General features: G+C 32.3%; 1 protein-coding gene and 1 long non-coding RNA gene across 5 annotated transcripts in view; both read right to left on the reverse strand.

The window, feature by feature from the left end:
- Window positions 1-24310, reverse strand: part of LOC134725854 (V-type proton ATPase 116 kDa subunit a 1-like) — a 49591-nt gene extending 25281 nt beyond the window's left edge. For all 4 annotated transcript variants that reach the window (XM_063590086.1, XM_063590085.1, XM_063590084.1 and 1 more), the window contains exons 1-13: window positions 24230-24310; window positions 18129-18268; window positions 17663-17741; window positions 17101-17327; window positions 16372-16581; window positions 15904-15986; window positions 15310-15403; window positions 14730-14942; window positions 11507-11657; window positions 10802-10941; window positions 10336-10472; window positions 9078-9171; window positions 8399-8517 (exon numbers count right to left, since the gene is read on the reverse strand). In XM_063590086.1, the coding sequence (XP_063446156.1) occupies window positions 8399-8517; window positions 9078-9171; window positions 10336-10472; window positions 10802-10941; window positions 11507-11657; window positions 14730-14942; window positions 15310-15403; window positions 15904-15986; window positions 16372-16581; window positions 17101-17327; window positions 17663-17741; window positions 18129-18248 (1667 nt within the window). In that variant the 5' untranslated portion in view covers window positions 18249-18268; window positions 24230-24310. The remainder of the gene's footprint in view (window positions 1-8398; window positions 8518-9077; window positions 9172-10335; window positions 10473-10801; window positions 10942-11506; window positions 11658-14729; window positions 14943-15309; window positions 15404-15903; window positions 15987-16371; window positions 16582-17100; window positions 17328-17662; window positions 17742-18128; window positions 18269-24229) is intronic.
- Window positions 4117-8147, reverse strand: LOC134725855 (uncharacterized). Its single transcript, XR_010108607.1, has 3 exons — window positions 7453-8147; window positions 5575-5781; window positions 4117-4208 (listed from the first exon to the last, which is right to left on the reverse strand). It is a non-coding gene; the product is annotated as an uncharacterized LOC134725855 (long non-coding RNA).
- Window positions 24311-24487: the final 177 nt, after the last annotated feature.

The following is a 24487-nucleotide window of genomic DNA, read 5'->3' on the forward strand; positions in this document are numbered from 1 at the left end:
ACCGTAACCATGGAAATGTGATCAAAATGAAGTTTAGAAAAATGCAAATTTCATCTAATTTCATTTAATTTTTTTAAGAAACAGCAACAGTATACACACTTTTGTTATATATTCCCTTTTAGTAGAAGCCCTATAGAATAAATCGAAACAAAAAAAAGTTCGGAAATATTTGGCTGTTGTAGGTGGCAGCACCATCAAAATCGTCAATTTTTCATGTTTTTTTTTATCATTTATGATTTTTACGCCCCATATTGATCAAATTTAGGTGAAATATTCACTTATATCATGACAATACCTATACATATGATATACCAGGGTGTAAAGGGGTAATATCTTGCATTTTGAGTGGAACAATATATAGCTTGTTTGTGTATGTTTGGGGAGGAGGGTCGCTTGAACCTTTTCCAAGGGGAAAAATGTTATGATTTACATTAGTTATGAGCCAAAGTCCACAATAATTGTGTTGTTACCTTGCAAGAATCAACAGGGTCTGAATAGATATAAATGAAGGATTTGAATTCTTAGAAACAAATAGTTTTCTCAATATATTGATCCAAATATCACAGGACACTTTAGTGTAGTAATTTTAGCAAACGATTACTATGTTTTGTGTCTCCCACATTGATTGTTTTTTTTATTTCAGATGTGATAAACAGGTACTCCTGCAAAATATTTGTTCAGTGGTACAAGCAGTTAATAAATAATAAACAGGTTACTGAAGTGTCCCCATTTTCTTCCTCAATATGTAAATATGCAAGAGTCAATGGTCTTGCATACAGAATTTTTCCCATTGGAACAGAACATATCTAGTGAACTAACATGTATTTTAAAAGTGAAACCACCCTTATTCACATATCGATAATATTGAACTTAAATTCAATGTTTACTACCAGGAAGAAAGCCAATTGGAGATAATGGAAGTAAAGAATAAAAAAAAAGATAGATAATAAGTTGACTGTTCAAATGTTTAATTTTCTAAAAACTAAATAATTATATGGTCATGATGGTACAAGCAAAATTATTTTAACATATATTCTAATAATACTAAGTTTTCATTGATCAAATATGTATCTTAACCTTCTATTCAAAAGAGTTATTGCTGAGCATGCTTAGTAAATGTTCTTTAATAATATTTGACAAATACTTTTATGAAAAAAGTAATAAGGAAATCTTGATATTCTCCTGTCTTTCTTTAAAGCCTATCTCATAGTTCATCTTCAGTCCCCTTTGTTGATGTTGGTTTATTTTTTTTGTTGTAAATACTACTTCATTGCACAACCTGGCCCACTCAGGTGTCAGGTTGTTTCATATTACAACTGTTAAAAATGCTTTCCTATATATATATATAGCTATCAAAAGATGGTTTTTAAGTCAATTTAAGGTAGCAAATCTAATGACACAGCCAACTTTTGAGCAAAAGAACAGCATTTAATCAGAACTTTCTGAGTGATGAGAGGATAATATGGTTGAGTCTTCACCATTTTCTATTTTTATTTCTGGTCCTCCATGGAGATTTACTGCACCAACTGTTTTTAGGTGTTTTGATTTTTCCAGTTACATTAACAGGTAAATAAACACACATTTTTCTGTTTTATTTTCCTGCCGTTTACCAAAATCCATTTGGTCTATGTATTTATAAGGAATAAATTTTACTTTGCCGATGTTGTAGGCTTTCCTCAGTAGTATACCATCTTCTTCAACTCACAACTCATTAAAATCATTTATTCCATTAAACTTGTGTGTTATCAGTTTGTGTTATGAGGTGTCGTTAGTACATTCAGTGACTTGACATCCAGCAACACCTGTGAAAAAAAATAATAATGAGGGGAATAATAAACCGATTAAAAGATCATGTTTTCAACTTCAACAAAATGTGTGTACATTACTACATAGGTCAACATGATATTTTGAAGAAAAGAATAATTGTAAACTAGAGGCTCCAAGGAGCCTGTGTTATTCAAATGATATTTTATTTACAATTGATGCATGGAATAATGCAACCGTAGTTATACTTTTGCTCTAGTTTCAGAGATACATGTATGGACCAGTCAAAAACTGCATTTTTTACAATGTTCTATTTTCAGCCATGTCTGCCATGATTTAGGCAGACGGGGTCACTGGACACATTTAAAAAAAAAATACCCTGATGTTTATTTGGGGCCAAGTTTATTTAAATTTATCTCAGTTGTTTCAGGAAAGACTTTTGTAAAAGAGTGCAAAAATTTACGAAAAATTGTAAAATTTGACTTAAATGTTCAATATCTCCTTATGAAGTCAATTGACAATTTTGATCCTGTTCACTTATTTGTAGAGCTTACTTTGCTGAACATTATTGCTGTTTACAGTTTATCACTATCTGTAATAATATTCAAGATATATAAACCAAAAAACAGCAAAATTTCATTAAAATTACCAAATCAGGGGCAGCAACCCAATTTATCTGAAAATTTCAGGGCAGATAGATCATGACCTAATAAATGATTTACCCTCCATGTCAGATTTGCTCTAAATGCTTTGGTTTTTTAGCTATAAGCCAAAACTGTGTTTTACCCCCTATGATCTAATTTAGCCATGGTGGCCATATTGGTTGGTTGGCTGGGTCACAGAAGTTTGGTTTAATTTGACCCAGTAGTTTTAGAGGAGAATATTTTTGTAAAAGTTAACGACAACGTACACAAAGTGATGGGAAAAGCTCACTTGGCCCTTTGGGCTAAGTGAGCTAAAAAATAACCAAAAACAACAAAATTTCCTTAAAATTTCTAGTTCCGAGGAAGCAACCTAATAAGTTTGTCAGAATGATTTAAGGATACATATATATCTTAGCTTACCGAACATTTCTGCCTGTGTCAAATTTGCTCTTAATGCTTTAGTTTCAGAGATATAAGACTAAATTTACATTTTACCCCTATTTTCCTATGGTGGCCATCTTGGTTGGTTAGCCTGGTCAATGGACACACTTTTTAAATTAATACCCAAATGATAATTGTGGCCAAGTTTAGTTAAATTTGGCTTATTAGTTTCAGTGGAGAAGATATTTGTAAAAATCAAAAGACAACGAAAACAGAAAAGTGATGAGAAAAGCTTTAAGGCCATGTGAGATAAAAAAAAGTTTAAAAAAAGTTTAAAAAAAGTTGCAGTGCATGATGTGCTGTTTGCACTATCATATCAAGGGTTCCGTTTTAAGTTTGATATTGAAACAGATACATGTAGTACTATAAGGAAATTATGCACTAAATTTCAAACTATTCTGACTTTTTACTATGACCAAAACCTTTAACCTGAAAAATTACTGTTTTAACGTAGAAAGTTTTTTTTGGGATATGGTCCTAATCTGGAATACAATTTGATTTTTGTAAAAAATTGTGCAAGAAAAAAAATAAAATCATAATTTCCTGTTGATATGCACATCTGCATAGTATGTCCTTATTATCTACAAAGTTTCATGCAGATCTGTTGTGTAGTTTCAGAGGAGTTGCAAAGACACTTTTGCAGAAGTACATTAGAGCAAATAATTTCAAAGGGGCGTAACTCATAGAAAAAAAAATGAATCTTAATTTCCTGTTGACACATGGTTGATATGCACATCTACATAGTATGTCCTTATCATCTACCAAGTATCATAAAATCATATTGAATATATGTTCTATGAATTAACTATATAATTATAGTATCACAATGTATACTTGGGGGGGGGGGGGGGGGGGTGGGGGTCTGGGGTTTGGAAGCCTCCTTTTTTTTTTGGCCGATCAATGCATTTGAATGAGGACCCCCCCCCCTTTTGTCCTGGGTTGGGAACCCCCTTTTGAAAATTGCTGGATCCACTCCTGATGTGAATGTGAGCCTCAGCCTGTGACTCAAGTCTAACATTTTGACATTATCATGTCAGATTTATTTGTGAAATGAAATTTACTTCTGAGAATCAGACTGTCTCTGAAATTGTGTATAGAACCAGATTTGCTTATTCTAACAGGGCACATTTAGTTCGCAGTGGGTTTGTGTTGTACTTATGTTTTCTGTTTGAACAATGTACATTTTGTTAATTTACCTGTTCTAGAGTAAAGGGCAGATGTCATATCAGCTGCTGTTACAATGTTTTTTTCCAACTTGCAACCCAAATTTCATCTTTTTGCACATATTTGCCATCTTTGAATCACAATATCACTTTCCTGCATGGGCTTCAGACTAGCAATACCCCTGAATATTGATCCCTATAAAATATAAGATATTCATAACTCTGCAATTTAAAAAAACAAAAAATAACTAAAAAGTATTGTGTATAAGTTTTATTACATTAGATTAAGGCAAACTACAGAAAGAGGAAGAAAACTAAAAATTTAGCAATTTTACCATTTGTAAAGGGGCATAACTTTAGAAAGGCTAAAGTGACGCCCCCAAAATTCAAACTTGATTGTGTTTAGTGGTAATATGCATTGTATTAAAGTTTACTAACATTTGGTTAAGGCAAACTGAAGGTTATCTATAGTTGTTAATTTCTGTGTCCTTTTGGTCTCTTGTGGTTAGTTATCTAATTGGCAATCATACCACATCTTCTTTTTTGTATAAATAGTTAGAGTACATACATAAAGTGGTTGTGGTTTGTTTATGTGTTCCATATTTGTTTTTCATTCCTTATTGGTTCATTTATCAGGCTGTTAATTTTCTCTTTTGAATTGATTTACATCACCATTTCGAGGCTTTTTATAGCTGACTGTGCGGTTTGGGCTTTGCTCATTGTTGAAGGCTGTACCGTGACCTTCAGTTGTTACTTTACGTGTCATTTGGTCCCTTGTGGAGAGTTGTCTTATTGGCAATCATACCACATCTTCTTTTTATGCATAAAATAAGTTTAGAAGTAACATTTGTACACGTAAAATAATATCAAGCTTATAATAAAATGCACTCAAATTTTTTTTATAGATATAAATTAAATGATATCTCTAGGTTGTTTTTTTCCAAAGCAATGTCTCAAGAAACATATGTGCTTTAATAAAAATAAAGATTATAGCTAATTTCCTAATGCATGTACAAAAGACTCTTTTACTTTGTTTGTATATTGTACAATAGAAATTTAGATAACATCCAATTGCTTTAAACTATTATATTTACAGGTTTTAGGTTGCCTATATTTATTGTTTGGAGATTTCAGTCTTAATTACATTTAAGCTTAGGTAAACGTTTCAAAATCAAAATTTTACTCTACAAGCATAAAGAAATTAGCTGTAAGATGAACATTAAACTACTGTCACTTTGTAGGGAAAACATAAAAAAATCAATGAAGGATAATAAACTTAATTCAAATAGTTTAGGGTGGGGTAAAAATTGCTGTAAGTTTTCTTTAATTGAAATGATTTTATACTTTCCTGTTACAATCAATTTTCCCTAAATTAAGTAAGAGGAGAAGAGGAAAACGGAGAATAAGGGGGTCAGTGAAAAAATATATATATACATATATAAATTAGTTTTTTATCCTACATTGAACTTTTGATGTTGTCCATAATTCTGATAGTGTTGTCTTCTGTTTTTACCTTATATTTACTTAGCCCAATTTTTTTTGTAATATACATTGTATGTTACCTGTTCTTTTACTTATTTCTTGTAAGCATAACCAGATACATGTATGTCCACAGTGGTAAATGTAGCATGCTGCATTATCTGATAGAAGATCTAACTTCTTACTTTAAGGAAGTTGATATTTATAGTCATTATAAAATTCTGAAGAAGTGAAGCCACACACAACCAATCCTGTTTCACAGATTCTAAAACATGGGTGACAATTCTATGCTGAAAAAGAAATGCACAAGACATTTTTTATAGATGTTGATACTGAATTCATTCCAAATAAAAGACTACATGTACATTTATTTATATTTATTTCATCATGTTTATAAGAATCTATTCAATTAGGAGCTTAAATCAAGGATTTTTTTGTTTGTTTATACATGTAGTTACTCAGGGTTCTCATTACAGATGTTTCAAATTTCCATGATTCCAAAACTCACATACTACTGAGAGTTACATGTATGAAATTTTCCACAAGAGAGCAAATCTCTTAGAGGTTAATTATAGGTCAGGGATAAATAAATAAGCTTTATTTAGAGTCAGCAAGGTATATAAACATAGGATCTCAGAATCAAGGATTTTGTACCTAATTTTAATTTTGCTGATGTAACAATGTACAGTGTGCCCTTTAAATAACCAAATTAATATAGTTTCCCCAAACTTTTATTTCCAATTACATGGGCTCCTTCGCCTAAACTCAAGGAAAAATACTGAATAGGTAAAGGGTGGTTAGTAATGAGCAAAAGATTTACTGCATAGTCAGAAATAAATGACCCTGAAATACTGACTGTGATATTTTCCATATCCTGCATCATATATTTATCTTTTTAAAATTTATCAAAAAAATCTATACATGCTATACACTTATATCCAGAAATAATTACTTGCCATTTATTGTTGTATTCAAAACATTGATAGAAAATTTAAGAATAAAATATAATGGACAGAACTAACCAATTCTAGAATATTTGGTGAATGAGCGAAACAACAAAAGGTTGAACAGTTTCATGGTCTTAACATCTCTAAAGTACCACAATTTTTGTATAAATTATATATACATTTTATATATTATAATACAAAAATACAATTGCAAAGTAAACATGTTAAATCTTAAAAGGTTTCTTACCCATTGTGGAAATTTGTCCCAACCTAGTTTTGACTAGTTATTTTAGCCCAAGAGGACTCAGAACATATGGTACTACATGTACTTTGTGGATGGATGCAGTTTCTATAGTTTGAAGTTAGTTTCAGGTTTGTGTTCACTCACAATGTGGTCATGTCTTTTTTTTTTTTAAGTTTTCTTTAGCTGGATAATTAGTTGTAAATCACTATCTATACTGTTCCTAATGTTTCATAGGAGCTACTATTTGATTTTTATTAGGGGCTAGCATGATATTTAAAAAAGGCAGGACAGGAGTTTTGATTATAACAAAAAATGCCAAAAATAAACTTAAAGGCAGGATGACAATTCAAGTAAAAAAAAAGATAACCCAATTAATATTGGCAAGACCTGTCCATGATAGAGTGGGGAAAAAATGCAAGACAGAGATTACAACAACAAAAAAATGCAGGGTAAAATTGTTCATCCTACCTCCCCCCCCCTTTTAAAAAAATAAATGGTAGCTCCCTTAACAGCTTGATGGATGGGTGCACTGCCTATTTAGCAATAAGACTCCAGTTAAGAAACCCTGTAACTGTAGTTAGTCCTGTGGAACTGGAAACCTAACAAAATATACCACAAATAAAAGATATTCTATTCTATTCTATACCGGGCAAAAGGACATGCTGTAATGTGTATCATGGGTGTTATCACTTGTTCTATCTTTGTTTGTATTAATGGTATTACTTATTGTGCAAACAGAGTGTGGGGGCAGAGGTAGCATATTGATTTACCTGAAAATACCACATATCAGTGCTATCAACTCTCCTTCATTGGCATTGTCCACGGCTGGTTCGTGTAGTCTGGCAACCTCCACACAGTCCGAGATCTGTCAATGCCGCGGCGTTATGTCTTATAACATTCAGCGAGCTTTCGTACACTTTTATCCTGATTACATAAAGGAGTAAACCCCACATGAATAGGTTAAAACAGACTTATACTGCCCTTCATGTCCGGCGGGACCATCTCGTCTGCCATTTGTTATTGTTGTTGTGCAGATTACGCGCCTTTTTTAAAAAGAGGTAACCAAGCAAGGGAGATAAACAATACAGTCAATGACGCGTTTCGATGATTTTACTTTAGTGAATAACATTTTTCAAATAAAAATTTCCAAACTTTTTATTCATTGAAAGAGAAGATATGTATCAAATGATTTCAAATATAAAAAAAATTGTGTGCTAGGCATCTGCTGTTTACAGAAAATCAATATCAAAGTTGACCTACTTTCAATGCATTACACTGTCGTAGATGCAGACGGCGAATGCATTCAATCTATTTTTTTCTAGACAAATATGGCATACATCGATGTAATACTATGGTTTTGTCACTTTTATTAATGGATTACAAAGTTCCCAAAATTTCACCATATTCCGTGTATATGGACTTATCAGTTTTTATTTGATTTGCCTGATTCTTACACGGACCTGTACTTAAAGAGTTCTATTGTTCTAGTCTTAGGTATTTTTGTGCTGTGTGTTCTTTTCATATTTTCACTGTTTTGTTTGCATTACTTAAGTTTTGATGCACATTTCAATTCATTTTTTTCCTTTCTTGAATATTGTTCTAGTCTGTTGTTTTCAAAATTTGCAGTTTTTCAAGTTATAAAGGGCATATCTCTAGAACTATATGTGACTCACTGTGAACTAGAAATAGGTGTACTGGTTATCTTAAAGTACTTACACATGGTTGACAAGACTTAGAAGTACACCTAGTGTCATCTGTGATATACCCAGAATCACTGATAGTTTCATTTTAAATGAATTAGTAAATGTGATCTTATTGGTTGCTGGTTGCCAAATCTAAAAAAGAATAAAATTCATTATATATTTCTTTTTTTCTTAACAAGGTTGCTACTGACGGGAAAGCATTTGTTCTTGCCAAACCTTCTTAAAAAGAACAAAGTTTTTCTGGACATTTTTTAATTGACTAATGTCCCGTTAGTTGTTATTTGCTTCTAAGTTGAGAACAAAAAGCAATCTTGAAATCACTTTTAAACTTGTTTTGAGGTTCTCTACCAGGTCTGAGTTAAAGCCTAAACAAATATTATGTAAAATCAAAGACAATCATTGGGAATTAAATACTAAACATTGAAAATAAAATACTAAACATTGAAAATAAAATACTAAACATTGAAAATAAAATACTAAACATTGAAAATAAATTTAACGTTTGTATTGAATAATGATTCATGATCACTTTACGCATTCTTTTAGGCAAGCAGTCAGATATCATTGTGAGATAAATACAATCTCATTAAAATACGATGTTTTGATACGCTACCCTCCATTTAGATTTTAATGAGATTGAGATAAATATATATTGAATGAACATTAATCATTTCCATATCAGTATAACTTACAGGGTCTAAACCAAGTGGATATGGTCCTTTTTCAGTATCATACATAGTTCCTGGGTCCAAAACAAAGGACTTCTGAACTTCAAATGTTGTATTCCTATAAAGATATAAAAGATGTCTTTCACATAGTTTGATTTACAATGTTTAACAATTTTTCTATATCATACATGATAAAGGAAGTTTGTAATGACCTTGATAGGTTATACAGCCCTGACACAGTGGGTATATCATACAAAATAACTAGCTCAACATTTATAGTTTGCTTTAACACTAATACAGTATAACTTAGACTAAAGTTCTTATCATAATCTATCGTTTTTCAAAATCTGTTCTTATGCTTGTATGTATAATAAGCTTATAAAAGAAGCTTCAGTCACGCTTTGATTGATATGGACCCTAAAATAAAAGCGCCAAAATTTAACACACCAAAATATCAGTGAAATCAGTTCCATTAAATGTAATTTTTACAAGATTTCAATCATCATGTTATTGGCGATGATAATAATACCGTAAATCCTTGTACATGAACAAATTAATGTAATCAAACGAGCAAAACACAATTACACAAAAAGTCATATTGTATAATTTGAAGGGCCAACATAATTAAATATTGTTTTATTTTTATTTTTACATGTACTACCAAAGTTTAACCACTACTGTTTTGTTGGAAGATGCCAAAATATCTGAATCAACAGTTTGAACTGTGATTAAGATAATTTCAAGAAAAATCTGTTGCTCTGAATAAGTTCAACTGTATAAACTGTCTCAAAAGAATAGAATGTGGAAGAATTTGAAAGGCCTTCGTTTTAATGTAAATTTTTACCAGACATCAAACCATTATTAAAGATATTTCATAAATAAGAAGATAACTGTATTGTATTTTAAAATCTGCTGCGGAGCTATGTAAACGGATATTTGAGACAGTAAAATCAAGTTTTACGATGGCCAAGGTTAAAATAAAATACAGTTATCTCCGTTCTATTGCCACATACTAAAACAAATTCCATTTAGCATCTTAACATTTTGACATTATATGCATACTCTGGATGTCACACATTAACACTAGACGTATTTAAATTCAAAATGGTGGCTTTTTTAGTTACAGACTGGTAGAGCATGGAATCTAACCCTTCAAAATATTTCTCAACATCCAATGAAAATTATCGATACACAGGAACTGCATTAGAATACATGTCAGATAAACATGTGGCTGTCACAGATACTTATAACTGTCAAAGATTATTACAGACAAGGTACTCACTTGTAATACGGGTACCATGAGGATCCAAACAGGTTCAAAGACTTGGAGAAAATGTCATTATATATAAGTCCTGTATACATTGAAAATGCTCCCATCATCAAAATTATATACCGTCCATTAATGAAAGTGAGGGCAATCTGGAATTGTACAATTTAAATGCCTTTTATCAACATCTTTGTAATTTCATTAAAAACATGAGGCATTCAGAGAGACAGCTAAGTAGATTTTTCTGCAGAGGTCAAACCCTGAACAGTTGAGGAAGTATGGAGACAATAATTAAGCTTAAAACAGCTCAGAATTTGGATTGTGATTGAATATTTGATGCAGCATAGGTTTGCGACAAAACATAAATATGGTTAAAGAACTGAAAAAACTAAAGTGTATACTATCACAAAAAGTAGGATATCACACAGAATAAAACATTATTTTGATTTAAAGTAGATTTTATCTATGTCTTCTTTTCTACCTCATCCTTGACTTTCATGGAAATCAATTTTTTCTCCATCAGCACCAGGACAAGTCCAAACAGGAACATTATAGTACCATGACCAACATCTCCAAACATGACAGCAAACAAAAATGGGAAAGATATAATCGTGTACAATGCTGAAAAAAAATAATGAAAAGTTTCTACACTATAAATCATCAATTTCTTAATTTTGTTGACACAAAGGGAACAAATTAGTTTCAACTTTGCTTTCACTTTTCAGAAAATTCTATTGGCAGAATGGAATGTAAAAAATTATTTTTCTATGTTGTCAAGTTAAGAGCACAGAAAATGTACATATAAATGTGTTAAAAAAGGTCTTATAGAGCTGAGCCTGAATTGAAGTTAAAGCAGTATTCTAACAAATTTTCACAGGGACTTTTATTTGCTGCTGGTAGCCCATTTCATATCCTCTATACTGTGGATTCACTTATTCTCGTGGATACCAATTTTCGTGGATTATTAAAAATTGTGTTTTCGTGTATGTTTGATTCCATAGTTTTGCCAATGTCTACATATAAGCTGAAAGAAAATTTGTACATTGTTGAGTATTGAAATTTGTGGTTCACCTTAACCCATGAAATCAACTAAATTGGTATCCCATGAATATTATTTAATGAACCCACAGTATTCCCCCTAAAAATCAAACTTGTCAACAAAACTGTAAAATGAGAGTTATCTTACCTGGATTGACTTCTTGGTATGTAGCTATACCATAAGCATCAACTATGTCCTGGAAAACTTGGGTGAACTTGTTTGTGATGAAGTAGGTTGGAGGTGTCTCCTTTGTATCCATACGGTGAAGAATACAAGGGACGGTGCTGCCACTTAACTCCTACATAATAAAAATATAAACTTATATAGACTTGAATAGACTTATTAAGAAGGGATATAGTTACGATACTGTTGTCAGGTCATTAAAGATTGCATATTTTGGCGTTAATATTGATTCACTTATAGGGTCTTTGCATCAGAACTAAACATATTTATTCAAAAACCAGTTGTTGGCATGACACGGGTTATGTTCTTCTCATATATGTTATGATGGTAAGATACTAAACCCTTAACGGGAAGGATTGTGCCTGATGTTCATATGCTGAAATCATAATCTTTCAGTCAGGTTAAATGAAGTCTGGAGCTGGCATGTCAGTTATCTGCTAGTAGTCTGTTGTTATTTATGTATTATTGTCATTTTGTTTATTTTCTTTGATTACATCTTCTGACATCAGACTGGGACTTCTCTTGAACTGAATTTTAATGTGCGTATTGTTATGCATTTACTTTTCTACATTGGCTAGAGGTATAGGGGGAGGTTGAGATCTCACAAACATGTTTAACCCCGCCACAGTTTTGCGCCTGTCCCAAGTCAGGAGCCTCTGGCCTTTGTTAATCTTGTATTATTTTAATTTTAGTTTCTTGTGTACAATTTGGAAATTAGTATGGCGTTCATTATCACTGAACTAGTATATATTTGTTTAGGGGGAAGGAATTTCTCGCTACATTGAAGACCTGTTGGATCACCTTCTGCTGTTGTTTTTTTTATATGGTCGGGTTGTTGTCTCTTTGACACATTCCCCATTTCCATTCTCAATTTTATTCAAAATTAAACACTAACTAAGAAATATATTTAGTACATTGGCCAAATCATATGACATATTTTAATAGGATATAAGCCTTTGAAAACTACTCATTGTTGAGAAAATTATTTTCTTTGTAGAGAAGTCATTCTATTTTACTATTACTCCATTGCATTGCTAACCAGATGCTCCGCAGGGCGTAGCTTTATACGACCGCAGAGGTTGAACCCTGAACAGTTGGGGCAAGTATGGACACAACATTCAAGCTGGATTCAGCTCTAAATTTGGATTGTGATTAAATAGTTGACACAGCATAGGTTTCTGACACAGAATGAATGTGTTCTAATGAACTTAAAATTTTTGTTTTCTCTTAGAGCAATTCACTATGCTGTTGAATATTAATCCTCTCAAAAAAATGTTTGAAGAAATTTTCTTTTTATTTATGAAATTTCAAATGAGAAAAATTGAACCCAATTTTTTAATCACATCCCCCTTCCCTTATTCCAAAACTAATCTCAATTAAAATATTCTAATGGAGTTTGCATCAATAACTACTCATTTTAATACACCATAAAATATTAAGATGTAAAAAAACCTGCTTGTTATCACTGAATGGTAAAGATCATTTAAATTTATCAGTTGGTAGTAAAAAGTGAATATACATTGTATATTGTATGTAACAAAGATTTAAGTTGATTCTGGACAAAGAAAGATAACTCCAATTAAAAAAAAATCTTGCAATAAGATATGTCTTGCTTACTATTCTGGACAAAGAAAGATAACTCTAATTAAAAAAAAAATTTGCTATTTCACAATATTGTGAAATTAGATATTTCTTGCCATTGCACAATACTGTGCAATTGAAAAGACTTGCTATTGCACAATACTTAATATAATAATTTTATATCCTGATTTGGACCAACTTAAAAACTGGGCCCATAATCAAAAATCTAAGTACATGTTTAGATTCAGCATATCAAAGAGGCCCAAGAATTTAATTTTTGTTAAAATCAAACTTAGTTTAATTATGGACCCTTTGGACCTTAATGTAGGCCAATTTGAAAACGGGACCAAAAATGAAGAATCTACATACACAGTTAGATTTGGCATATCAACAAACCCCATTTATTCAATTTTTGATGAAATCAAATAAAGTTTAATTTTGGACCCAGATTTGGACCAACTTGAAAACTGGGCCAATAATCAAGAATCTACGTACATTTTTAGATTCAACATATCAAAGAACCCAACCGATTCATTTTTTGTCAAAATCAAACTAAGTTTAATTTTGGACCCTTTGGACCTTAATGTAGACCAATTTGAAAACATGACTAAAAGTTAAGAATCTACATACACAGTTAGATTCTGCATATCAAAGAACCCCAATTATTCAATTTTGATGAAATCAAACAAAGTTTAATTTTGGACCCTTTGGGCCCCTTTTTCCTAAACTGTTGGGACAAAAACTCCCAAAATCAATACCAACCTTCCTTTTATGGTCATAAACCTTGTGTTTAAATTTCATAGATTTCTATTTACTTATACTAACGTTATGGTGCGAAAACCAAGAAAAATGCTTATTTGGGTCCCTTTTTGGCCCCTAATTCCTAAACTGTTGGGACCTTAACTCCCAAAATCAATACCAACCTTCCTTTTGTGGTCATAAACATTGTGTTTAAATTTCATTGATTTCTATTTACTTAAACCAAAGTTATTGTGCAAAAACCAAGAATAATGCTTATTTGGGCCCTTTTTTGGCCCCTAATTCCTAAACTGTTGAAACCAAAACTCCCAAAATCAATCCCAACCTTTCTTTTGTGGTCATAAACCTGTTGTCAAAATTTCATAGATTTCTATTAACTTAAACTAAAGTTATAGTGCGAAAACCAAGAAAATGCTTATTTGGGCCCTTTTTGGCCCCTTATTCCTAAAATGTTGGGACCAAAGCTCCCAAAATCAATACCAACCTTCCTTTTATGGTCATATACCTTGTGTTAAAATTTCATAGATTTCTATTCACTTTTACTAAAGTTAGAGTGCGAAAACTAAAAGTATTCGGACATCGACGACGACGAAGCCAACGTGATAGCAATATACGACGAAAATTTTTTCAAAATTTGCGGTCTTATAAAAACAGGAGTTGTGATACAAATTTTCAAAACCATTTTTTATTTGTTTAAATAAATCATTTGATAATATATTGCATATCTTTATATTCATGTTATTTTTAGTTCAAACATTAAACTATATAAATTATGATAATATCTGTAAAGTTGTACCAATACTTTGCCTAGTCTTTGAGGTATCTTTGAAATAAAACTGGTACCTACCGTTCCATGTTTTAATCCTCTCTGAACATCCTCTAAAGCCATTACAGGGCACCAGCACTCAGCAATCAGACTGTTATGTGACAAATCAAAGTTGCACATATTGAGCGTATGGTAGATAGCTTTGATTTTTTTGACTTTGATAATCCAGGCTGTTATCTCTTTCTGAACTCCAACCAAAACACGGTTACGATGATCCTTTGTCTGGTTTAAGACCTATGAACAATTTTTAAACACATTAACATTCTGTAATTATATCAAGTGAGCCAACACCTGAAGTGGTGATTGTGTGGTAGGGTAAAACATCATCATTCTGTTTAATCATTCACATTTTTCTTTTAAATTTTGAAAGGAGAATATAATTGTAACTTATACCAATTACAAATATGTTGTAATTGCTCTGCTTAACAAGTAGCAGAAAAACATCTAGAGCTTATTTATCTATTATAAAGAGCTCAAATGAATGCAAAAAAACAAAACACAGATGGAATGTTGAACTTTTAAACAAAAAAATTATTAGTTTTATATCATAGTAATGTTATTCCCTTATATAATGTATATTGAGAAACAGGTCAGTACTTACTGTTTTAAGATCTTCAAGTCTAGTAGATACTCCATTTAACATTTCATTTCTCTCCTGTGGGTTTTCTGGACAGGGATATAAAGTTGCTTTGAATCTGAAAACATGATGATAATATTCAAGGCATCTATCTCTTCCATTTTTATTCTAAACAGTATTACATACTAGACAATTAACTTATCCAGAAGTACTATGCATATACACTGTTACCTTTTTTATTGCACCTTCTCAGCATATCCATTTTCGGGTAAAGTTGTTGATTACTAGATGATCCTAGATGGTATTGGCTAATCTTTCATTATTTTGTGAAAATTCAATGATACCAAGTGCTTTCCCTTTTTTTTCAGCAGTTAGTTTGAAATAATCTAAATAAATAGAATGTTTACAGTATTGTCACATATATTTATTAAAAAGAAGCTACCAACAAAAGGCTTTTTATTTGTCCTATGGCATTTTGAATGGCAATGCATGTCTTTAATGTTTTTCTGTGTAATTGCATTTCCATTTCAAACTTTTGACTGCAATCATGATGAAGATGATGGTCAATCACCAAAACTGGTCCTAAACAATGCTTAATAGCAAATGATTCTAACTTACCCTTCACAGATTTTTCTGACTCGAGACTTCAGCTGGTCTCCTTGGAAGAAAATTATAAATACAGACTTGTGTATTCCATCTCCCTAAAACAAATAAATTACAGTAACTTTTTGTGAGTTATACAGCAAAACCTCTCTTTTTTCTCAAATAAACAATTATAAATTCTCCCTCAAGTTGTTGAAGGTAAATAAAGTAGAGAGAAAGCATTTTTCCTATAATACATCTCTAATTTTGGATAAACAAATTAACTTATTTAGCAGGAGATAGGATATCATAGTTATTATGTGAAATATTTTCATTTACTCCTGTCACTTAAAGTGAGAAGAAGTATGGTATGAGCTGTTGGAATCTTGGTTTGGCTGATACAAATACACATGTCATGTCTGTTAAAGTACTGTAAAGACACAATTATTTGTCAATGGACAATAAGTTATCAAATATCCCTCAAGATAAATGGAGATTACTTACAGTAACAGGATCTTCAAGGACTTGAGGAATCTCTTCATATCTAAGGAAGACATTACCACGACAAGCAAACCATAACATTCTCTCAAAAGCTGGCATCCTTTCTCTTGGAATGACTCCAGCTACAAACCCTAACTGTATAGTACCAGTTTGTGTATCCTCCCCCTGTCCTAGAGCATGTTGAGCATCTCCAATAATGTTGTGTTGTCCATGCTGGGAAAAAGATTAAGAAATATTAGTCATCTATTGTTTATTGGTGTATATGTATGTGCCTGTCTAAGAACCTTATTTAATACAAAATTATAATCAGATATATATACTATTATACAGTTGCAGTGTCTTTATGTTAGTAGCTGTTTGATTGTCCCATAGACGATAATATTTGTGTTGATCATGCTTGTAAATTATACAACATATGGACACTACAGTAAGATATTTACATTTTACCAAGAAGTCAGTTGGATGTTCTTAAGTCTATCATGTCTATGCTGTAATAAAAATCAAGATATTTGTCTGATTATTAAACTGAAAATCAGAATATCTTCTACCTTGCCCTGACTTTCTTTCTGTTGTGCTAAGTCAACCTTGGGGAAAAGGTCCTTGACCTTCAATATTTGAAAGTGAAAAAACAAACAATCTTCCTACTGGAATTGTCTTCAACTTTTGAAAGGTTTAACTTTTATTAGGCACTGATAACATACATGATTATATTTCAAAATGACCATCATATACCTCTTGAAAGAAAACCTGTGTCTTCTTCAAAACTTCTTTTAGCTCAGATAGCTCCAAGAAGTTCCGTTTTAAAGCCTCTGCATTGGTGTTAACCTCCCTCAACTCTGATTCTATCTTCTCAAATGTTGCTTCCAAATCAATCATCTCTTTAGGAGCTGGAGCTGTAGGATTTTCATCAGTGTCTGGGATTTTCAGCTCTTCCTTCTTCAGTTCCTTCTCAATGTACCCTGTAAACAGCAAAAGGAAAGACATGAATGCAATGAACTTACCTTTACCCTGCCATGAATTTCAATGAGTGTACTTACTTAACATCCAGATCGGCAAAGTGAATACAATGAAAATTCATTACACCTTTCCCCAAATATTTTTTCTGTCCAGGAATATACGTTTATGAAAAGCAAATAATGCAACCAATGAAGTACAAATTTTCTATAGGTCTGTATAAGGACTTTGGCCACACCACAAAATTAAAAATTGACGAAAATACAATTTTTCCTCTAAACATTAAAATCAGTATCGACAAAAAAATAAATAAATTCACAATACTTTAAGTTTTACTTACTTAATCTCCTTTCCATTTCATCACATCTCAATATTTCACTGACAAATTTCCTCTGGAAAGCATTTACATCTGGATTCAGCTGAAATCAATTATATTTATACAATTTATTAATATTTTAATTTCTTCAAAATATCATATTTACTTAAATCTCAATTCATCTATCATTTACATGTCATCAAATCTTACTAACGAATAATAAAATGGATCATTTAATATAGGCTGTCTGATGGCAATTTCGGGAATCTGACAGAATATTTAAAAAGACAAAAACAAAAAACATCCTTTAAGTTTTACTGCACAAGGCACTAACCCTTAAACTTGAAAGGAAGCATTTAGTGTATCCATCTAACCTTTTTATTTATTTATATATAAATAGTAATAACACATTTAAGAAAATATTAAAGGTTTGATTTATAACTATAAATCCCCTTTTGACAGGTAACTAATGTTCTACTTCTTTACTCACATCTTTAAACTGAACAAGTCCAAGTTCTCCCAACTGTGATATACATGCATATGCAGCTTCTGATTGAAGGAAGATCTGACAAAGACTCATCTCTTCACTGCGGAAGAGTGAACCGGACATCTTGAATTCTTGTTAGTTACCTGAAAAATATTTAAAATTAGTAGATTATCTCATATCAAAGAAGTGCCTTTTTTCACAAAGACCATGAACATGAGGAGGACAGATTGTTTGATTGATATCAACAATTTCATTTCTTTTTCAAATCAAAGGTTATACTCATAAACTACCTGAATCATACTTTTAACACAACAAAATTACCCCAACTGAATACTGTAAGCCTTTATGTGACCATAACATTGAAAGTTAATTGATAAATTGGAATTGAAATAATATTAAAAAAAAAAGTAAATTTGGATGTAACTGAAAAGAAATATGGTAAATATCATGAAAATGGTCTGTCAGTGTTAAAATATATCTGAAACCAATCTGTGAAATTTCAACATCTGGGATAGTCCTGAAATTAAATACTTGCCACTGGACATAAACCTTAACATATACATAAAATAAAAAGGAAAGAGACTTCACCAGTAAATCCCCCTTCCCCAAACATTCTTTTTACCAAAAGATATCTTTTGGGGATTTTAATTTCCATTTAAAATTGAGAATGGAAATGGGGAATGTGTAAAAGAGACAACAACCCGACCATTGAAAAAACAACAGCAGAAGGTCACCAACAGGTCTTCAATGTAGCGAGAAATTTCCACACCAATAGGCGCCCTTCAGCTGGCCCCTAAACAAATATATACTAGTTAAGTGATAATGAAAGCCATACTAATTTCCAAATTGTACACAAGAAACTAAAATTAAAATAATACAAGACTACCAAAGGCCAGAGGCTCCGGACTTGGGACAGGCGCAAAATGCGGCAGGGTTAAACATGTTTGTGAGATTTTTTTGGTGTATTTTTGAAATGATGCTTTTGATATTGCTACATGACCATTAAAGTAAGAACAATGAAGCAATATAAAGCAGCATTATCTGACATCAGAAATCAAAAGGACCAGATGTTCCTTTAAACTTATCTTATGACAATCTTACTCTGTCTGCAATAATTGTTAAACCTAGAAAGTTCATATGGCATGTGCCGCACATTAGCTCGGACAGAACTATAGTTTTTAAATACTGAAATATAATTACAGTACAATGTGTATTATTTTACCCCATTGGTGGACTGGGTACAGTAATATGCTTCCCTTGTCCTTTGGACTTCTCCAGTTCCTATATACATGTACATATGTATGAGGGGGGATAGGAGGGGTCCTAAACCTGAAATCCAAAACATGAAATCCAGAGGTCCCAAATTACAAAAAAACTAAATACTGATTTCCCAAGCTTAAAAACACCTGATCCTGACATCCCGAAAAAGGTCCTGCCCCTCTCATATATAACGAGCTATTTAAAAGCGATGCATCCACTCGGCTGTCGTGGCTGTTCAATATGTTCAAGATGTATAATGCAACCCTGTTCTATTCGATAGGGGCATACCAATTCAAAATCAATCAATGTAAGAGTAAGAGTAAAGACAATGCGCATGTCTGAAAGAGGAAGTAGGTCAAACTTTGGGCTCCCGAAAAATATTAAATTTTTCACTAAAATCACGATATTTATCTTTATCTAGATCATCGTAATCAACTTGAATTCATTAAATACACATATTGTTCAAAAATTTACTGCTTAAATACATTTAAATCAAAAAACATAAAATCTGTCAAATTTGACAGTTGCTACCGCCAAATAAATCATGTGACCATTAAAACCGTAAAACCGGAAGTAAACAAACTTATCACGTTCTATCCAAAACCAAACAGGCTAAACCAAGAGACAGTAACCTTGCATCCTTGAGTCGCCCAAGGAACGAAGATTAACACTGTAAGTCTACCTGTATTAACATCCTTCTATTTTCTATCTTTTTACCAACTGTCTCAAACAGCATGAATACAATTAAAACTATACTTGCAACAGTCCTACTCATGACTTGCATTGGAAAATCGTTAAATTTAGATATGCATACTTACTGCAAAACTGTAAACATGGCAAACAACACACATGTCCAGCTCAACAGTGAAGCTCCAGATCGATCTTGGTCAGTAACCTTGTCATCTCAAGAACCAAGTAAGTCAAACATTTCTTCACTTATGCTTAACATACAGGCAAAGAAATCATTGATAAAATATGACAAACTAGTACTTATGTACTTATGTAGTCTGCTACTTACCAACTCATATGCCCCTGAACCAAACCCAGGGCCACGTACACCAAAATATCCTTGCGGAACATGCACTCGTGCAGTCACATGGAAAACTGAAGCTGTCTGCTGTGACAGCTGCGGACAGTGGTATCACATCAACTGCCAACAAATTAATCGCTCCATGTATGAAATATTAGGAAACAGTAACATCTCATGGGAATGCGTCAACTGTGGCATGCCAAATTTTTCCACAACCTTTTTCAACACCACAATTGAGACATCAAACATTTATTCAGAATTAGACATAAGTAATGAGCCAAATGGTGTGGATAACATCGGGCCACCAAATTTTACATCTTCACCCTTACCAAAAAACCAGGGGAAATACAGAAATAACAAAAACAAACCTAATCCATGTAAAACACCACTGAGAACACTTACCATCAATTTTCAGTCTATGAAAAATAAAAAGCCTGAAATAGAACAAATAATTGAATCTTGTGAACCAGACATAATTTATGGCACAGAAACCTGGCTCTCAAATACTATATCACCATACGAGTATATATCACCATCAAAGTACACCGTATACAACAAAAATAGAAAAGATGGATATGGAGGAGTACTACTAGCAGTATCAAATAAATACGTATCATCACTAGTAAATGAATTTGACACAGATTGTGAAATAATTTGGGCAAAAATAACATCACCAAATAGTAAAACGCTCTACTTAGGTGCCTACTATAGACCACCTTCAGATAAAGGGGAATCACTAGAAAACATGGGTATCTCTCTTAATTCTGCATGCAAGAAAACAAATGCAAACATCTGGCTGAGTGGTGACTTTAATCTAGGCCACATAAACTGGGAAAAACACTTGGCATTACCAAACAAACCTGATCCAGCACTACACCAACAACTGCTTAATATTCTGGATGATAATAACCTAGTACAAGTAATTGACAAAAACACCAGAAATGAAAGAACTTTAGATCTAATGTGCATGACAAACCCATCATTTATCAACAGAGTTGAGACCCTCCCACCAATAGGAGGAAGCGACCATGATATTGTCTTTTGTGAAATCAACTTTGCTATACCAACACCAAAACAACAACCACATAAAGCACTTATATACAAAAAAGCAAACTGGGAGAACATAAAGAAAGACCTTATTCTTATATATGATCATTTAAAAGCAAACAAGACAAATATGACTATCGATGATCTATGGACCACCTTTAAAACAAAAACAACAGAGACCATCAACAAAAATATACCAACTAAAGTAATTGGAAAAAAATCAAAATTACCATGGGTAAATAGAGACCTGAAAAGACTCATAAGAAAGAAAAACAAACTCTATAAAAAGAAAAGTCATGACTCAAAATACAAAAATAAATACAAAGAGATAAAGACCAAACTCCAAAAAGAGATGAGAATAGCATACTGGGCATACATCGAAAATATGATCTTTGACATCGACATAAAAGAACCAGATCAGCATTGCTTTAACAAACAACCAAAAAAGCTGTACTCTTATATAAAAAGCCAAAGAAAAGAAAACACCGGCATTGCATCCTTAAGAAGCGAAGGCACCCTCCATACAAACCCCTCTGATAAAGCCAACATACTAAACCAACAATTTAAATCTGCTTTCACATCAGAAACTAACACAGAAATACCAACGAAAGAAGCTAGTACACACCCTAAAATGGAACTAATTAACATCAGTCGGGAAGGTGTATACAAACTCATAAAAAACATAAACATCAATAAAGCTACAGGACCAGATACTATCGCTGGCAAAATACTGAAGGAAAACATCGAAATAACCTCAGACATACTTGTAATCATTTTTGACAAATCTCTTGAGACAGGCAAAGTACCATCAGACTGGAACCATGCAAACGTTACACCAGTATTTAAAAAAGGAGACAAACATCATCCTGGTAATTATAGACCAATCTCACTTACCTGTATCTCATGTAAATTACTTGAACATATACTAGCTAGCAATATGATGAAACATCTTGAAGCAAATAACATCCTATATGAACTACAACACGGATTTAGAGCAAAAAGATCTTGTGAATCTCAAGTAATATCTCTTATACACCAACTAGCTCAAAACAACGATAAAAATATACAAACTGACTTAGTTATCATGGATTTTGCCAAAGCATTTGACAAAGTGCCACACAAACGCTTACTTTTCAAATTAAAACACTATGGCATCTCTGATCAAGCAATAAACTGGATCCAATCATTTTTATCTAACAGAACTCAAACAGTCCTTCTCGAAAACACAACATCTGAAAAAATTCCAGTAACATCAGGCGTTCCTCAGGGCACTGTACTAGGACCAATACTCTTTCTTATCTACATCAATGATTTACCTGACTACCTTAAACACAGCCAAATAAGACTCTTTGCAGACGACAGCATTATCTACCGGCCTATTACCTGCCAAAACGATTGTATTAAGCTTCAAGAAGACATAGAAGCAGCTATTAAATGGGAACAAGACTGGCTCATGTCATTCCACCCTGACAAATGTAACATCTTAAGAGTCTCAACAAAGAAAAAAACAAATACACTTCTATTACAACATGCACGGTCATATCCTAGAACAAGTACAATCAGCTAAATATCTAGGCATTACAATCTCTTCAGATCTCAAATGGAACAAACATATACAACAATCAGCAGCAAAAGCAAATCAATCTTTATCTTTCGTCAGACGCAACCTAAAAATTAGTTCAAAATTAGTGAAGGAAAGAGCATATCAAACTATAGTAAGACCAAAACTCGAATACTGTTGTACCGTTTGGGACCCATACACATCAGAAAATATATACAGACTGGAACAAGTGCAAAGAAGCTAGAGCTGCACGATATACATGCAACAGATTTCACAACACCAGCAGTGTATCTGATATGCTTCAAAATCTGAAATGGCAAACTCTACAAGAACGAAGGCTTAAAACCAGATTACAAATGTTCCACAAAGTAATAAATAACGAAATTGCTATACCATCACAAGATATTCTGATAAAAAGCCAGTCCAAAACAAGATCTACTCATCAATTAACATTCAGACAGCTCCAATGCAATAAAGACAGTTTTAAATTCTCATTCTTCAGCCAAACAATCAAAGACTGGAATAAACTACCACCTGAAATTTCAAACAAAACTTCTACAGACAACTTTAAGGATGCACTTACCCATGAAGTACTCCTTAAAACCTTTTCTCACTTAAACTAAATGTACCTATTGTTTTTATCTTAATTTAAAAAAATAAAATAAAAAATGTAAAAATTAAAAGTTCAATAAAAATTGTAAATCTTAAAAATAAAGAAAAATTGAAATTAAATTTTAAAAAGCAACCTCAATCAGGCATGCGCCAGAATGTAATCTTCAAAATGTTGATGGTATTCTGTAACTAAAGAAGAAAGAAGAAGAAGACAACATGTCACAAAACAAAAACAAATTAATCCAATGACTTGTATAAAGAAATTGCCACACTCTTGATCTACATATTAAAAAAACCACCTTGTAACAACTCTCAGTGGCAGTAAATATGTCCTGCCCTTCATTATAGTCGACCCCATACTTACAGAATCTTCAAAAAATTGTATTCATCATGTGTATTGCTAATAAGTTCCAGTCATGAATATGCATGAAATATTTGCAACTGTACACGAAAAGCAAAAACAACACAAAATATTCCTCTGTCTATCAAACCAGCTCTCCTTTTCTTCAAATTCAACTAACTAAATAAGTATTCTCCTTCTTGATTATTCATTTGCAACCTTAACTTATTCAAATTCTTAAATTGAACACTTACCACCACTTAGACTGAAACTTTCTCAACTTCCCAATATTATCATGTGAGTAATCTCATGCCCCAAATGATCAAAATCCAGATACGTCAGGAAAAAAACAACAACGGTAAATTTTGGAAACTAGTAAAATGCTTGAAAAAAATATTCAAACTCACCTTTATAACAATCTACAGCTATTGGATTGGGAAGACAACACACAAATTTTACATTTTATAAAAATTAAAAAATGTAAATGTTAAATTACTGCTTTATAAACAAAA

The sequence above is a fragment of the Mytilus trossulus genome, chromosome 7 (genome assembly GCF_036588685.1).
Source record: "Mytilus trossulus isolate FHL-02 chromosome 7, PNRI_Mtr1.1.1.hap1, whole genome shotgun sequence".
Taxonomy (NCBI): Eukaryota; Metazoa; Mollusca; class Bivalvia; order Mytilida; family Mytilidae; genus Mytilus; species Mytilus trossulus.